At 43.5% G+C, this 17,680-nt stretch overlaps 2 protein-coding genes across 9 annotated transcripts in view; one reads left to right on the top strand and one right to left on the bottom strand.

Annotated features, from left to right (window-relative positions):
• apbb2b (amyloid beta (A4) precursor protein-binding, family B, member 2b) overlaps nucleotides 1-6,164 on the top strand; it is a 54,288-nt gene extending 48,124 nt beyond the window's left edge. For all 8 annotated transcript variants that reach the window (XM_042223387.1, XM_042223386.1, XM_042223385.1 and 5 more), the window contains 2 exons: nucleotides 349-528; nucleotides 2,117-6,164. In XM_042223387.1, coding sequence (XP_042079321.1) covers nucleotides 349-528; nucleotides 2,117-2,287 — 351 coding nt within the window. In that variant the 3' untranslated portion in view covers nucleotides 2,288-6,164. The remainder of the gene's footprint in view (nucleotides 1-348; nucleotides 529-2,116) is intronic.
• A 1,201-nt stretch (nucleotides 6,165-7,365) lies between these two features.
• The window catches only part of LOC102308810 (putative methyltransferase NSUN7), a 29,149-nt gene continuing 18,834 nt past the window's right edge, over nucleotides 7,366-17,680 (bottom strand). Inside the window, exons 8-13 of the mRNA XM_042223382.1 lie at nucleotides 16,701-16,914; nucleotides 16,377-16,520; nucleotides 16,129-16,230; nucleotides 15,900-16,017; nucleotides 12,572-12,695; nucleotides 7,366-8,511 (exon numbers count right to left, since the gene is read on the bottom strand). Coding sequence (XP_042079316.1) covers nucleotides 8,167-8,511; nucleotides 12,572-12,695; nucleotides 15,900-16,017; nucleotides 16,129-16,230; nucleotides 16,377-16,520; nucleotides 16,701-16,914 — 1,047 coding nt within the window. The 3' untranslated portion in view covers nucleotides 7,366-8,166. The remainder of the gene's footprint in view (nucleotides 8,512-12,571; nucleotides 12,696-15,899; nucleotides 16,018-16,128; nucleotides 16,231-16,376; nucleotides 16,521-16,700; nucleotides 16,915-17,680) is intronic.

Raw genomic sequence — 17,680 nt, 5'->3', positions numbered from 1 at the left:
GCTCTCCAGGAAGGGCTCCAGTGAGCACAACCTTTTCAGACCTCATCAGAAAGACACTCTAAATATATAAATCCATAACAGTCCACAGCTTACTGTTTATTTCAATGTGTTACTCTAGAAAAATGCTGAAAAAACACAAACCTTGCATTCTGGAGCGAGAGAAAATAAGCCGCTGACCCGAGCGATGAATCGCAGCTCACACAGAAACTCCACTCCCGTGTGTGTGAAGAAGTCACGGCGTTCAGCTTGAACAGCCCAGCTGCTGTTTGTAGCTGTTTAAATAAATTACTGATGAGAGTGAGCTCTTTAATACCTAATGCCTAAAGAGTTCTGACTTTCTGTCCGCAGGATGAAGAGGATGTGCTGGTAGAGTGTCGTGTTCGCTTCCTGTCTTTCATGGGCGTTGGGCGTGACGTGCACACATTTGCCTTCATCATGGACGCTGGCGGCCATCGTTTCGACTGTCACGTCTTCTGGTGTGAGCCCAATGCTGGGAGCGTGTCTGAGGCCGTACAGGCAGCTTGTATGGTGAGTCACACAAGCTGAAATTCAGCTCTGTGGTCCGTACATGGATTAAGAGTTAGATGTAAAAGAACTTTAAATGGGTAAAAGAAGAGAAACTTTGAGCCGTTTGCATCTTTTTCTGTAGCTTAATTAAATCTCTGAACTCTTGATTGCACTTAACAAAGAGCTTGTTAAGTTATTTACCAACAGATGTTAATGCTGCTGATGCAGAGGTTTTACAGACGGGAAGATCTTTAGAGCCTTCCTCTCTCTGAAGGTGGATGTCCTTGGCGGTAGTGTAGTTGGGGTTTGATTGTTCAGTCTTGACAGATGCTCTAACCAGTACGATTTGCTCAAGTTGCAGTGGGACCCCATGTCAAAGCGTTGCTGGTTTGAAACATGCATTTAGATCAGGATAAAGCAGTTAAATTGCAGTGGATGCCCTTGCAGGTTATCCGCTATAGATTTTCTGTTTAAATGGTAAATGCTTTAGATTGCACACAGCGGTGTTTCCTGCTCTGCTGAAAACTTCTCAAACAGGATGTACTGTATATGGATTTGAAGTAATAACAATTGTGTTAAAGCCGTAATACCTTCACAGTGTTTCCATTTCATCATTATAATGTGATCACAAACCCAGAGTCCCATCTGCGCTGTTTATGCTGCGATGCATCCCATTAGTGGAGGTTACTCGCCCTCCTCTGCTGTGGTCGACTGCTGACTGCACTATTGATCACACATCAGAACTTTGGATATATGGAGAAACAACACACACACACACACACACACACACACACACAGATTGATGGTGACAAGAATCATTAGTCATTACTATTGATCACAGCTAGCGGAGGTGCAGTCTGACTGGTGCAGTCAACCCTCCAAATGCACACACACACATTGGGTCATATCTTGTGGGTACATCTAATTGACATAATGCTTTTTTCTTTTTTTTTTTAATGATTACCCAACCCTTACCCTATACCTAACCATAAACCAATTATAAGCCTGACACTAAAACCACATTTTAAGTCTCAAAAATGCCTTCAAACTTGTGGGGACTGGGATTTTGTTCCCCTAAACCAGTGGTCCCCAAACTTTTTTTTTTTTTTTTGTGCCACGGACCGGTTTATGCCCGACAATATTTTCACGGACTGGCCTTTAAGGTGTCGCGGATAAATACAACAAAATAAAACTAGTACCGGTACCGAAAAAAAGAAGATTTATTTATAACACACGTGAAAAGACCCAGGAAAACCGAGTAAACGATAAAAACGAAAACAAAATAACGCTGAAAACTGATAAAAACCCTGAAAACTATACATTTCACACCCGAGCCTCAACTCTCGCGGCCCGGTACCAAACGACTCTCGGACCGGTACCGGTCCGAGGCCCGGGGATTGAGGATCGCTCCCTAAAAGGGCTGTTGATCCCCACAAGGACGGACGGACACGGACACACACACGGACACGCACACGGACACACACACGGACACACACACGGACACACACACGGACACACACACTTTTGCCTTTTCCAGTGTTGTCTTCTGCGGTTTTGTCTCTCTCTATTTTTTGTTCTCTCTCTCTCTCTCTCCCTTGCTCTCTTACAGCTGCGGTATCAGAAGTGTTTGGTGGCTCGACCGCCCTCCCAGAAGGCCTGCGGTTCGTTGCCTCCCGGCGATTCGGTATCCCGCCGGGTGTCGACCAGTGTGAAGCGAGGCGTCCTGTCTCTCATCGACACCCTCAAACAGAAGAGACCTGTCACAGAGTTGCCACAGTAACCGTGGTGAAACACTACCGGCTTTCGACCACGGCCCCAAGTCACCATAGTAACTCGACGCATCGCTGCCAAAACCCGTCACCACCACAGACCCCAGTAGCCATGGAAACGCAGTAAAACCCTTGGGTTTTTTAGGGGTGGGGGGGTTTAACCTGTCACAACTCCTTCACTGGTTTGGAAGCAAATTGGAATTTCACCTCAAGAGTTAATTGGCTCTTGAGCCGCAATTCAAGTCTGTTTCTTCCAAATAAGTGAGAATTAAAAAGGCACCAACCCCACATCTGAAGAGGACCACCTGAGTGCCGGCCATGCAGGCGATGGTGTACATAGAAGTAGGTCTCATTCCCCTCAGCTCACAGCAGCAGAGGAGAAGAGGGCAGGAAGTGAAGAAGTAGGAAGTGATCCTGTGTGCTGCTGCTGCCGCCAAACCGCTGATCTCTCCATGCTCTTTGTGCATTTGTGTCTGTGCCTGTGCTGACAGCATGACCTTTCACACCTGGCCACACTCCTCCTCCAACCTCATCCACCGGGTTGTCCTCCCCCCCGAGCTCTCTTGCTCATCATCTTCAGTAGACTGTAACCGTAAGGAGATGAAAAGTTTCATATCAGCGGATGATCATTGGAAGATAAAGAGATTTGTTTCAGTCTACACCCTCCAACCACTTGACCCTGCATGAGCTTTTTATCTAAATGTGAATCATTCTATACAATATCAATACACTGCTGCTGCTTTCAGAGACTCGAGGGTGAGAAATCAGAAGTCGCACGGTTCGTTTATCCTGTCTTATTCGTTCTTTCTCATCAGCTGTGCGAGAGTCAGCCCCGCGTCTGAACGAGTGGTGACCTTTCACCCGAAACATACTTCGTGCATTTCCTTGTTTACGTTGTTATTCTTTTCCCATCCCTCTAGGAAATGACAGAAGATAGCCATAACGGAGGATGAGATGAGGGCGGGTGGCGCTGACCCTCTCTCTCTCTAGTACAGTGCTGCTCCAAACACAGGAGACCTTCAGCATGCTGCTGCTCTTTAATACACATGTTAGAGGAAGTTTGACGGATTATTCCTTTAAATCCCACCTCAGTATTGGTCATCAGACTTCACTTAAACTAATAAAGATCATGGGTGGCATTAAAAAAACACAAACAAGCCTGGAGGAACACTTGAGGAATGCGTTTTTATACCTGGGTGTGGTTGTGATGATTTTTAGTCCATAGCTGATGTGAACTGTGATTTGAGAAAGAGAGAGGACAATTTTCTCTTTAGCTGTGGATGTTTTCTAGAGGAAAGCCAGCAGAGAGACGTGTTGACCCAGACTGACGGACTTTAATGGACTCTATATCGGTCTGTCTCCAGGATTGTGTTCAGCTGAACGCGCCTTGTGTTTCCCTACTCACTGTACGTCTGATTTCATCAGTGTAATGAAACCGCTCGCTCTGTGTCTGTGTTGTGCAGAGTTCCAGTTTCACCTGCTAGCTCCTTATTATCACATATCTGACAAGCTTGGATGTATGGTAATAACTAATGAAGTCCTTTATGTCACCTAAAAATCACATAAGATCCTCACAACAACGCATCTCCCTCCTGGGTGTGGGGCAGCAGATTAATACTCTGTTAGGCGACCTTTTGCTAAACCCCCTGATTAGAGCCTGTCAAGCTTTGGGTTCACTCTCGGCTTCTTTTCCAGACGATGCTGCTACATCAGAGCTCTGTCCTCTCTTTATAGGCTCCTTTTAAAGAAATAGAAACACTAAAGCATAATTGTAATCTGTGTTTGTATTTCAACCTGCTGCAGTATGGTGGTACATTTTTCACTGTGTGTACCTGATTGGTTATCCTGGGACTAAGAAGGTCGGTGCAGAATGGATCATGGCTCACTTTCTACTGAGGACACCAACTTCTATGCCAGACGGAGTAGCCTGGCCTCTGACATTTAGCATCATATTGCTAGCAGCTGGTTCAAAATGACTGCCTAATGTTAAAACAACAGCCGGATTAAAAAATATGGTCCAACTCTTCATAAAACATATAAAGTCTGTTCAAGACGTTCATCATTGTTAGGGTCCAAAATTGAACATTTGCTGTTAGCAGGAGATGCTAGTCTGCGCGTAATACGCTTTCAAGAGTTACTGCAGATATGTGACGCAGCATTTAAAAATCTAAAGTCCAAAATTCATTATTTTTGCTTTAACTAAAATGTCAAAACTTCCAGATTAATACTGCACAATTCCATGATTTCTTTTTTTAAGATGAAGATTTTGAAGATGTCGAGCTGCAGCCGTCCCTTGAATTGTTTGTGGTTCAGTAACTATGCACAAGTTCCCAGGACGAGATGCCTTCGTGTCTGGAATGACATCCCATAGTTGGAAAAGATAAAAACAAACAAATCTTCCAAATCAAACACATGAAGCTACCTGCTGTGAATAAGGGAGCAGTAACAATTGTAGCACATTCGTAAAAAAGTTTACCTTATGGAGACCCAATGCAGAAGTCACCAAACTTCTCTGGTTGACCGTCCAGGTCAGTCCTCCGGGTGGGTGCAGCAGAGTGGAGGGTTTCCCCTCGTAGCTGTGAGGCCTGGACACCTAAGTTTGTGAGGGCGATAACTCGAGAACAAGGTGACGTAGGATTTGATGCCATAGCTGCATCTACTAAAAGTCTTGGACAAGTTTGAATATCAGTCACTTTGACGTCAAGGTCAGAGGTCAAGTTTTCAGAAACTTGAGAACGAGGCGACATAGGAGTTTCAAACTAGGCACATCTACTAGGAGGCTGAGTTGAAGTCACGGGTATTTTCCTTGACGAAGACCTTGATTCCCGGTCTTCGTCTTTGCCTGTTTTTGTTTGTGCTGCGTCACTTTTCTGTGATAAATAAGTGGCCTAAAAAAACAAAGAAATGCTTGACAGGGGCTGAGGCAGTAACTTGAGGGGGGGCTTAGCTAACGGTCAGCATGTTGTCTTGCACTTCGTCTGTTGGCTCCACGGGGGAACCTAAAGAAACTATTTTAGTAACGGAGATGATTTCTTCTTTTGTCACAAGGATGCTGAAATGTGAACGAGATGACAAAAACTTTGTGTACATAATACCGATTTCATGTAACATTTGGCATTAATCATCGTTATAAGCTATGTTTTTCTTTAATGTGTTTCTTTGCCTGTTATTTTCCTCTAATGAAATGCCTTTTTTTTTTTTCTTTTCTATTTTTTGAAAATTCACCAAATGGCCAAAGTGTAAAATACTGATATACATTGTAGATAAAGAAAAATACGAGAGCAGATAATGAACACGGAGGCGATCGGAAGCGCTCACAGTTGGCAGTTAAGTTGATGCTGAATTTAACTTAGCAATTATCTATGCATTCTTTTGATCTGGAGAAACGGAAAGTCCTGAAAAGCCTCGCACGCTCTAGGATGGTTGAGAGAGGGAGAGAGAGAGAGACTGTACGTATTGAACAGAAATATTTTTTATTTTATTTATTCTATTTTATAAAAGGTATATACTGATTTTTATTAGTTGGGGCAAGTAAAGTCTCATGACTGTCATCGTCTCAGTCCCCGGTTTAGTCACAACGCTACAACAAGCTCCGCTTTGCAGAACACAGCAGGTTATGGATTATATCTTCACCTTGTACAGTGTACCGAGAGCTGGGAGTCCACTGCTCCGTCTGAACCGCTGACCGGAGGGTGAGGAGGAAGATTGTAGCAGCAGTGGACTCCTTGCATCTCTTGTCAGTCTTGCACATAAACAACGCCCACACACACACACACATATATACACTATCCATTTCCCACTGATGGATGTGTCTGCTTCCGTTTGCTGCTCACTGATTTGTACACTTTATCAATGTAACCAATTGTGAGAATAAACAGCATTATAAAACCTGTGCGTGCGCGTGTTTTTGCAGCTATTTTTGTGATCGGTCTCTTGCTTAATCAGAGTCCAGCTGTCTGCAGCTCGTGAGTCATTAAGAGTTATTTATTCCCATGAAACTTTTTGTTTTTGTATCACTGAAGATTAAAGAGATGTGCGTCATTTTACTGGAGGAAAAAAGCAAAAATGATAAGATGGTGTGCAGATGTGAGGTACACACCTACTGTGCAGGGACACAGTTCTACAACGTGGAGTGTTGTTTTATCAGAATCAGAATCAGAATCAGAATACTTTATTAATCCCTGGGGGAAATTATTTTTTGTTACAGTGCTCCATTTTAAACCAACATTAAGACAAGACAGACAATACACTAACTAAGAATAGTACAATATATACATATATACACATACATACTTCACTCATAAATAAATAGTTGGAAAAGAAACATGTGTAGTTGTAGCAGCAAACAGTGTGTTAAGTGGATGCGTTGTACAGGGAGATGGCCACAGGCAGGAATGATTTCCTGTGTCGTTCAGTGGTGCTTTTCGGTAATCTCAGTCTCTCACTGAACGTGCTCCTGTGACTGACCAGCATGTCATGGAGTGGGTGGGAGGTGTTATCCAACATTGTCTTTATCTTGGACAGCATCCGCCTCTCCGACACCACCTTGAGGGGTCAAGCTCCATCCCCACAACATTACTGGCCTTACGGATTAGTTTATTAAGTCTGTTGGCATCTGCGACCCTCAGCCTGCTCCCCCAGCATGCAACAGCATAGAGGATCGCACTGGCCACAACAGACTCATAGAAAATCCTCAGCATTTTCTGGCAGATGTTGAAGGACCTCAGTCGCCTCAAAAAATAGAGACGACTCTGGCCCTTCCTGTAAAGTGCTGTGGTGTTTTTAGCCCAGTCCAGTTTATTGTCAATGTGTACTCCAAGGTATTTATAGTCCTCCACATGTCAACACTGACCCCCTGGATTGAAACAGGGGTCAAGTGTTTCCTGGTCTTCCTGAAGTCCACGATCAGTTCCTTGGTCTTTGCCACGTTGAGCTGCAGATGATTCTGCTCACACCACGTGACAAAGGAGTCGACCACAGCCCGGTACTCTGTCTCATCATCCCTGCTGATGCATCCAACCACCGCAGAGTCATCAGAAAACTTCAAGATGAATTTGCAGGTACCTCTGATCAGTGTGTTCTGATTTTTCAGTTGTGTGGCCACCTTGACTGATAGATGGGTACCAATCAGGTCAGTAGTTACACTTTGTGCCTGACAAATACTGCAGCCTGCTCTTCACTGAACTTCACTGTGGCCCAAGTAGTAATTTATTTGTGTATTAGTCAACATAAATTACTAGAAGATCTAGTTTATGAGTGAGCCACATATATTTAAAAAACAAATCTAAGCAGAAATGGCTACAAAATAATTTAAATATTGTAATAATTAAAAAGCACTTGATGTGGCGTTAGTACATCAGTGAGAATACTTTTTTTTTTTTATACATCAGGCAGAGAGATTGAGGATGAAGACGTAGACATGTTGCCTTGCTGGGAGTTGAGGGTCCCAGACAGAGGCCTGTAGCCAGAACTGCCACTCCTGCTGCGCAGAGAGGTGGAGGAGATTGGTGGCAGCCCCACATTGTCAGCTCTGACCACCTCTTTTGCTGGTTTAGCAGCGTCGTTCGATGTTTCCTGTGCTCTTTCAGGCTGTGTGTTTAGTCCCGTGGAGGCGGTTTGGGGAGTGGGTATGGCAGGAAGAGCGGTTGAAGGATGCTTTCCAGCGGGGGAAGGCGTGCTGAGTAATGTCTGCTGTGATTTAAACGCTGGATTGATGCTCATCCTCTGTGCCAGAGCTGTGATTGGAGACAAGTGGTTGGAGGGTTTTGCAGAGGACATTAAAGCTAGTGTAAGGCGAGGTATTCGTCTCGGTTTGCTTTTTGTCCGACGCCTCTTGTGATGTGATTGGTTGACTTTTTTCTTTGTCTGTTTCTTCTTGTGGCCTTTAGGTTCATGCGTGGAGACAGTAGTGTTCTTGCTTTGAATGGACTTTTCGCTTACGCCCTTTATGCCCCCTCCTCTTCTTTTCCCCCTCTTTCTCTGTCTCGCCCACTTTTTCCTCCTCATCATCTCCTGAAGGTGTGACTGGATCTTGTCCATTTGGCAGCTCTCCTCCCGTCTCCCTCTCAAGGCTGGAGGAGGATGAAGGTTTGCTGCTGGCTGATGCTGCTCGATTCTTCTTGCTTTTCCCCTTTTTAGCAGCTTTTGATTGTTCGGGAATCATTCCGCCCAGGAGGCCCTTTGCCGCCGCCCTTGCCAGCACATCTTGGACTGTTTCCACCTTAGTAGGATCTGCCTGAAGAAGAAAGAGCAGTTTGAAGATTTAATGTGAAGCCACAATGCATTAAAATTACTGGTCTCGGGGGAAACGTAGCACAGGGGAGATCTACACAATAAAAACACAATGGTGTGGAAATGAGCTACAGCCATAAGGCGAACTTGCAGAGGAGGGGGAGGAGGCTTTTACACCGCATCATGGCAGCAAATAAAGAATATCATCTGAAAGGCACCAGGATGATCACAGTCTACAACCACTTATGTTTCCTCTCTATGCCCATGTGAGAAAACAGCTGGTTTTGGACTGAATGCTATCATCACAATGATACCCTGCTTACAACAAAAATGCTAATGTGTTTGTAATGTTTGCCAGCCCTCAAAGTCAAACTTCAGTTTTTCTTCTTTAAGTACTGAATAACCAACCTGCACTCAGAAGTTCTCTGAAATTTATCTCGGTTTCTCCTATCAGATGTACGAGCATTGCCAAATTAATTATAGGTTATCCCGTGTGGATAGTAGAGAAACTATTTTTAATCTGGACAGAAAACACAGGACCAATCGAAAAATCATCCAGCGTTAAAGCTTCAGGGCCATTAATCCAGTCAAATACATAAATAAAAGGTGAGGGAAGATAAGCGATAAATTCGGGGTAGATGAATTTTGTTGACAAGCCCTCGGGCTGAAAATTGTCATAGTGTAGCTTCCCACACTGCCACTCCAGACTGGCTTTGGAAGGTGTGTTAGTGCCACAGACTCATGTTACAGAGGAAATGCACAGATTAGAAGCTCAGTATAAAACAAATGGGCAACCAACTCTGAGTTCGGGGGCATCTTTATCACGTTGTAAGTTTTGTAAATTTGTCTTGCTGTCTGAAGAAGTCTGTGCTCAGTTCTTGTTACTTTGTGCAAATTAGATCGTATTTATCTCTGTGTGTATTTATACTCCGTGCAGCTTGCTAACCAAGCTTGTTGGTGTTAGTTAATAACTCTTGTCTAAAAATGATGTAATCAAAACTACTTCATGAAGTCACCTTGGCAACATTCATTTTAATGTCTAACTCCCCATCACACTGAAACACAAATAACCCTGTGGAAAAGAAAGTTTGCACAGAGACTCTGCAGTCTCGTGCGAATCTAAGTACACTCCACGATTCAGTCATGTACTGAACCACCTTTAGCAGCAATAACCAAAGTAATGATTAAGTAAAGGTTTTCTCTCTCGTGCCATTGTGGGGGAATTCTAGTCCACTCTTATTTACAACGCTGCTTCAGTTCACTGAGATTTGCGGGCATTCGGTCATGCTGGTGTAGCTTTGCTGCTGTGTTTGAGGTCACTGCCCTGTTGCGTGGCCCGATTTAGGCCATCTTTTAGCTGTTGGACAGATGGTCTCACTTTTGACTCTAGAATACGTCAGTGTGCAGAGGAGCTCATGGTAAAATCCATGACTGCAAGGTGCCCAGGTCCTGTGGCTTCAAAGTAAATCCACATAAACACACACCTGAATGCTCAAAACCAGCACATTATGCAAACTTCTGCTTTTACAGAGGCGCTCACAATCACTGATGATCACTTAATCAAATGCATTTGATTATCAGCACCTGGCTGCTAAAAGGACGTGCTCAGTGTTTCACAGGACTGCAAATGAACTTTGTACGTTACAGCCTGAGTGTTATATGGATAGAAGTGAAAGGTTGTCATCGGCAGTGCAGAAACAAGAAATCCCATTAAATTTTCCCGAACCTTCGCTCTGTCTGTTTTCTGTCACAGTCTCTCTGAATCATCATTTACTTTCTCTTCTCTTATGAAAGCTGCTTAAAAATATTACAAATGCATTTTCTATTCACCCCTGAGAGTTTAATCTGTCTCTGCAGTTTTCCATTTTTCCTACTTTGACAGCATTGTACGCTTTGAGTCATTTATAAGCCTCAGAACTTTAATTGCGCTGCCAACGTGGTGGTAAAATGCAGAAGACTACAGTTTACTGGAGAGCGGTATGACTGATTGCAGCCCGTCACACGTGTTTAACAGATAAAATATTTCAGGTTTCAGGCTGATGAATCATTTTCTAATTAAAATGTCTACTTTAAGTCTCAGTGACAAGATCATTGGTCTACCACTTTGGTCTAGGCCGAAATATCTCGCCTATCCGGTTGATTGATTGATCAGGAAAATGTGACCACTTCAAAAGCTTCATTGTTATTCAGCTATTAGCTCAAAGCAGCACTGATAACCACACAGAGCTTCCAGCTCGGCTCCTTGAGTCGTGTGTACACCCTTACATTTTTAAATTAAAATGCTAAATCTACAATTTGTGAGGAAATACTGGAGATACTTGAGAGGGGAATAGAGCTCAACAACCTCCCAGATGTGGAACAGGTGCAGTTTGTCCCCTCGTCTATGAGGACGGGTTCTCATTCCTTAATTTCTGTGTATCTGCACGCATCGATGAGGTATCTCTTCAGTGTAACAAAATCTGCAGCCCCAGCTCTGTGTTCAGTCGCTGTAGTGGTCGTCAATCCAATTAGACGTGATCATTAGATTTTAAATTACCGCAGCGAGCTGGACAGGACAGAGGTGTCTGCAGCAGCGTGCCCATTTGTGTTGGAAAGATACGATTTGCATTAGAAATGATTCTTTAACCAGCAGCACATTCTGCATGAGAACGTTTAAATGAAACCCTTTCCTGCACATCAATCACCTGGTCTTTATTATGTATGTATATATATATATGTACACACACAAATATCTTACAAATATCTTATTTGTGCCTCTTGCCACACTCTGTGTGTGTGTGTCTGTGGGACAAATCCAGGAAGAAAGACCAATTTAAGAATGATTCCTGGTAACTTTTATGTCCTCTTTGTTCACAAACTGAGTGCAGGATGTGCTATATTTCAACTGTTATTCTATTAACCGTTCCTTCAGCCATGTCTCAAATCAGTGCTTCTCTGCTGAAGGAATTGGCTTGTTCACACTGACAAGTACCTACAAGCAGACTACACGGGTGGTGTTTGCTCTGCTTCTCACTCTCATTTGTCCTACAGCATCCAGCGTTTGAGTTTACTGTCTGCACAAACAGGTTTGTTGTGTACTTGTACATGCATGTCAATGAACGTTTCTGCCTCCATAAAGAGTCATTTTTCTTCTTGTCAAATGTCTGATTTCACTTAAAGGCACTTTCTTGTTTTTTCTTCAGCACTCAAAGGTGTCGAGGAGTTTTAAACTCGTTTCATCCTTCAGCTTTCAAGATGCTACTTTATCTTTTCCATGTTTACTTCCAGATGTGAACATTTAGCATGTAGATCTGCATCACTGCAGAAGCAAAATTTTTTTAAAGCTTCTTTGTCTTTTGCAACATTCTTTTATGACAATAGATTTAAAGGATCAGCGTTACTAGGGACTTACTAAATATTACTTTCAACTCCTATAAATGCATTTTTATACATGAGTAAACCATTATAAACCCAACGTGATTGAATCGTTTTTGTTGTGGCTCTACGGACCTCACTGCAGCATTTTTCGAGCTGCAGGTGATCGAAGGAGCAGCAGCTCCTTCTGTTGTATTTTTCCCTCTTTTTATGAGTGCAGCAAGAGGCAAGAAAGGGGAGGGGGCAAATGAGGTGATGCAACAAGGCTTGAGGGCTTGGAGGAAAGGCTGAAAGAGCGACACAGAGAATTATCCATTCATCTTGGCTCTGGAGTACTGAAATGTTTCACTGGCTCACAGGCATTTCATCTTTAGCTTGTCTCATTTTTATGGAATATTGGAATATTGCTGCAGTGTTTTTACAGAACAATGGTCCACACACACACACACACACACACACACACACACACACCTACCTACTGTGTGTGCGTGCATGCGCAGGCTCACAGAGATGACTGACCTCCCTGCAGTCAGACAGCAAAGAAGTGCAGCCTCAGCACTACTAGAAGGTCTTGTTGCAAAGCAACTGCATGCGCGCGCACACGCGTAAATACTCTACACACATCACAAAATCTCAGTCCTTTAAAAGCAGCCTTGTCCTTTATTCTCTTCTTACTTTCATCTTACGCTTTCTCCTCCCATGTGTCTCACCTGTCGGGACAGTCTGGCGACGAAGCAGCCGTTGGTGACCTTCGATGGTTCGAGCCTGAAAAACTTGTGTGAGTCCGTTTCGCCTCCTGACGAGGAGTCGTCCGGGAAAATTGGACCATTCACCCTGAGGGAGCGGTACAGAACGGGAAGAAAAAGAAAGCATTTTCACACTGATTCGTCATCATCACATGCATTTAGAAGAGGATTACTGTAAGCCCAGGATGCATAGTTGTGGTCCTTGGGAACAGTGTGTGTGGCTCATGAGCCAATGAAAGATGATCACTACACAGTTCATCAAATATGAAACCATAGGGGTGTTTTTCTTCTGTTTCAGCCACGATACCAACTAAAACCTCCTAAGAGCTACTGATAAAGCAGGGGTCATAAAAATACCACCAAGGCTGTAAACCATAGTAAAAAATACCAACATAAATCGCAGTTCTCTGAACAGAGACTGTACGAATGCTAAATGGTTTTGATGTATTTTTCCTGTGCGGCCCTCAGTCACAAACAAATTTCCTAAATTGGCACTTGGTCGTCAGAACTCGGAGCTCCCCTGCTGTGAGTAAATGGTTGTGTAACGCGCACAAGAACTGCCAGCTTCTGGAAATTGAACCAAAGAGAAATAAATTATTTTGACAACCAAATAAAGAAAACAGGATTTGTTTAATCGGCCTCAGCTTTTCTTCAAACTTTCTAGCACCGTGGCAAAGTTCTTGAAAAACAATGTTGCTAGCAGTTTTACTTGATATACAAGCAACAGCAGTCACATGAAACAGTACGTGGGCATCCTGCAGTTCAGTGTCAGTGCAGTAGTTTCCAGGCACAAAGGTTTCCTGTATGTAAGTGGATGGGAGTGGGTGGCTCATCAGGTGCTTCTCGTGGTGTCTCTTGACAGATTGTCCTGTTCACAGCCTAAGGACAGTCTTGTTTATGGGCCTCGCAGCTGTTGCTGTCAGGCCATACTTCTGGTCCAAGTTCCCTTCAGGATTCAATATTTTAGGAAATGTTGAATGAGAAATCTCAGCAGACCAAGCGCTGTCTAAATCTTGCTGAAATATGGAGACGATGTGCAGATGTGACCTTCGTTCGCATTAAAATTCTCAATGCAATGCTGATTGTGAAAGCAGGGTGCTCTTTATGTCGAGTGTTTACACACACAGTCAGATTTTTGGTGGGGCAACTTTTCATCTCCACTAAAAGCTATTAAGATAAAACTACGCTCGTGCTTTTATAATGGGTTGTGAGCTCACATGTTAAGTTACATGACTGGAGTCACATGTGTGGAAGCAGAATGTACAGTTCGGCTGATATTGATCCAGGTTTTGCAGTTTTGCCTCCGTGCACCAACACAGAGGATTTTTAAATCTAACAGTAACTGAAGTGCAGACTTTTAGCTTTAATTTGGAGGGTTTAACAAAAGTATTGCGTTAACTGGACAAATTTAATTTTAAATGAGAAGGGCAGAGCCTATCCAAGCTACCATAGGGCGGGAGGCAGGGTGCACCCTGGACAGATCGCCAGTTTCCTGCAGTGCTAACACAGAGACAGACAACCATTCGCACCTATGGCAAACACCCAGGGCCGTGATGCTACGAGGCAACGGCGCTAACCACCGCGCCACCATGCTGCCCTGAACAAATCCTGCTACTTCTATCACAGCAGTCACAGCATCAATAAACACTAATGACCCAGTTTCACTGGCAGCCATACATGCACATGTCAATATGCTGATAATCTGATCATTATCTGGGGAAAAAAGCAGTTCCCCTCCTTTTCTATATTTCTCTTCTAGCTCATCTTGGTTTCATCTGTCCAAATAATCTGTTTTCCTAGAACTGTGTGGACTCTTTTAGATGTTTTCTGCTGAAGTCTAATCAGGTCGTCCAGTCCTTCAGTGTAACCAGTGATTTGCACTTTGTCATAAACCGTCTGTATGGAGACATCTCTTGATTGTAGATCCTGACAAGGACTCACCTGCCTCCCTCAGAGTGTTCTTGAGTTGTTTGTAATTCTGTCATCATCCCACTTTGTTTGACTTCTGTGGTCTTTCAGAAATTTTTGGTGTTGCTAAAGGAATTTCCTTGTTTTTAAGAACATACCAGGTTGTGGCCTCTGTTGATGTTTTTGCTCTCTGTGATAGATTTATTATGGCTTTTCAGCCTAATGACGGCTTCCCCCACTTGCACTGACATCTCTTTGGGCCTCATATAAAATACAAAGTTCAACACTGTCATGAAATACCAGGGGAACAGACATCACCTGGCAATGAAACTGCTCGTCCCTTGTCTAAGTACATTCGAGCCTCTGTGGACTGAGTATAAATGTGCCGGTCATTCCTAAACAGTTAATGCAAGTTGCTGAAAGTCAGTGCTTCAATCACACATTTACCATTTGATTTCAAATCCACTGTGGAGGCAAACATACAAAAACTGTGTCAAAAACCTGGCTATGTACTGATCGCTACTTCCTTCCTCCAAACTTCGCTGAAGTGCAGTTGTGTTTGCAGTGCACTGTCATCCTTTGTAAAAACAACTGAAACATCTGTGTTTTCACAGAACAGATACTGGAAACACAGAGATCAAACATGTGCTTAAAATCCTAACGCAAGTTGATAAAAGAGCTTATGTGAGCTGATTTAATAACATTTGGATTCCTTTAAGCGGACGGATGGCAGAAAATGACTTTTGTGGAGCAGCAGGCATGAAACAGACTCTGAAATCTTCTCCGCCCCGTTTACCCCGACTGCGGGATTAATCTCAGGCCCACCGGTAACAGCAGCTGATCCTTTAGGCTGTCATCAGCCTGCTGACAGACTCTCTCTCTCTTACACACACACTCTCTTATAGAAAGGTAAAAATAATAGGTTATTTAGAAATCTGTGCACGGGAATGGTGACCCAAACCGCCGTATCCGCTGGAATCACATGCTTTCCAAGCTTATAAAGTGAATTTATCAATGTCAGCATGCTTTATCTGATAGCTTTTGTGAGTTTTCACTCACATGAGCCTCATGCAAGGGTTTGTCCTACCATCTGTGTTTGGACTCAGAGATAATAATCCAGCTGCAATAAGAGAAAACGAACAGTTTAGCTTTAAAAAAGCTGAAATGACATTTGGTTTCTGTGGTTATTGCACGGTGAGCTGAGCCCTAGAAAAGAAGATGGGCTGCTCGTTGCTCCCATTTCTATTTGCTGTGGAAATTAACGAATGATGCCAAAAGATAAAACGAAAAAAAAAAGTACTTCATATTTATATATGACTAAAAGGATTAAATGCCTATTAAGCAGACAACTGTATAAAGATGCAGCCGAGTGTGTTTGTTGTACCTGTAGGGCAGCAGTTTGGGGTGAGTGTGTGTTTTCTCTAACACTCTCTTCACCAGCTGTTCGTTTTCCTCGGGATACACTGAGCGTGTGCAGTAGACCACAGTCTGAACCTTTGGGACTGATGAATGAAGGAAATAAATGAATTTTTTACCAACAGGAATAAAAATACATAACGTGTTTAAGTTGTAGCTCGGTTGGTGAAAAGTGTGTGTGCTTGGTATTTACTCACAGGTGAGAGCGTGTGCCAGCAGTTTCGCCTGCTGGGCGGTCAGAGAGTTTATTTTTCTCTTGGAAACAGAACCATGGGACAAATCTGGCAGCAGACCCCAGTCTGTCAGCAGAGGAGAACCTGTTTAACGTCTGCCCTTGTTTAACTCTACTTGGACATGACTGCATAATATTCAAATGTTAAACAAAACAACATATATTATGTTTACTCATTGAAACAGGAGGTTGGGGTCTCTTATATTTCCCTACCTCCATGTTCACTGTGGATAGCGGGCACCGGGTCATTGAGGGCAGAAGACGAGCACTGAGGCAGCACCATGATCACCTTTACTCGCTGGACGGTGGCATCTCCGTCATCCAGACCGTAAAACGCTTGTGACAGGACACGAACGTCTACATCAGGATGTAGAGCAACATGTGAGTGATCGGATTAGTGTTGGCACTGTGCTGCCATCATATGTAATATTCAAAACTCAGGGTTAGGGTTCATGAATTTTAAAGCTTAAAGGACAAATACAGCGACATCAGCAGCAACAGGGACAGATCAGTAAATCTGAAGTGTTTGTGACTCACTTTTTAAGTCCATCTGTGTGAGCAGTTCCTGGATCTCCTCTTTGTGTGAGGGGTTGTGATCAGCGCCACACACCAGCACTCGGACCGAGCGGGCAGCAGCCACAACAGCCACGTGTGCCACGGTCATGGCCGAGAAGGCCCCCGCTAGCAGGACGTCGTTTTTATCAAACAGCAGGGGGCGTAACACACTTGTTGCCACGCACACGCTCCTGTCCTACAAAGACAGACAGACAGGTGTGTCTGCTATTCACACAAGATCGGTGGACTACTTTCTCCTTAAAGAAGCTGGACCCTCCGGACTTACAGACCGCTGTGCAGCTAATCGAATTCAAGTCATTCAACTCAAGACTTCAGACTTCACATCACAACAGGAAGTCAGCCTGGATCAAAGGCCAAAACTTGCACTTTATCGCACAGCGGTGAAATGCTTTCCACCTAGAAAAAGACTATTAGGCAGCCTTCATACAGACTGAGTGTGTTTCTTTCTGCTGATTTCGATTCCTGTAACTTTTTCCTTCTTAATTTAAGTCTTTTATAGAGGAGCACGCAGCGCTCACGCTAAATGCACGTGTTGCTAATGATCTGAAAAATCTGGACCTAAAATGACCGTCAATAGAAAAGCTGACAAAAACAGTGAGTGAGCTGGATTTCCACTGTTGCTGTTCTTTAAACTGAATATATGCAGTGATTTTTATCTCTCGCTGAATCCTTTTTCGCTTTTAACTCTTACCTTCAGCTTTCACTTTAAATCTTTCAGATTTACAAGCAGATCTCTAGTCCCCTCTAAGAATGACGTCAGCTGTTGGTCATCACCATCTTGTTCTTTGAAACCAGACTTCACAGTTATGACTAGAACTGACTGAGAAACTAAGGACTCCCATCAGGCAGTAATAAATAATACCATAAGGTTTTTCTGAGACCATACATCCATCAAGAAAGCATTTACCAAGGTAAATCAAGTAAGGGATAGCTTTAATCTC

The sequence above is a fragment of the Haplochromis burtoni genome, unplaced genomic scaffold, assembly GCF_018398535.1.
Source record: "Haplochromis burtoni strain Fernald_Lab_line unplaced genomic scaffold, NCSU_Asbu1 Contig_110, whole genome shotgun sequence".
NCBI lineage: Eukaryota > Metazoa > Chordata > Actinopteri > Cichliformes > Cichlidae > Haplochromis > Haplochromis burtoni.
Note: the sequence above shows the minus strand (reverse complement) of the source record. Positions and strands in the feature narration are given on the sequence as shown.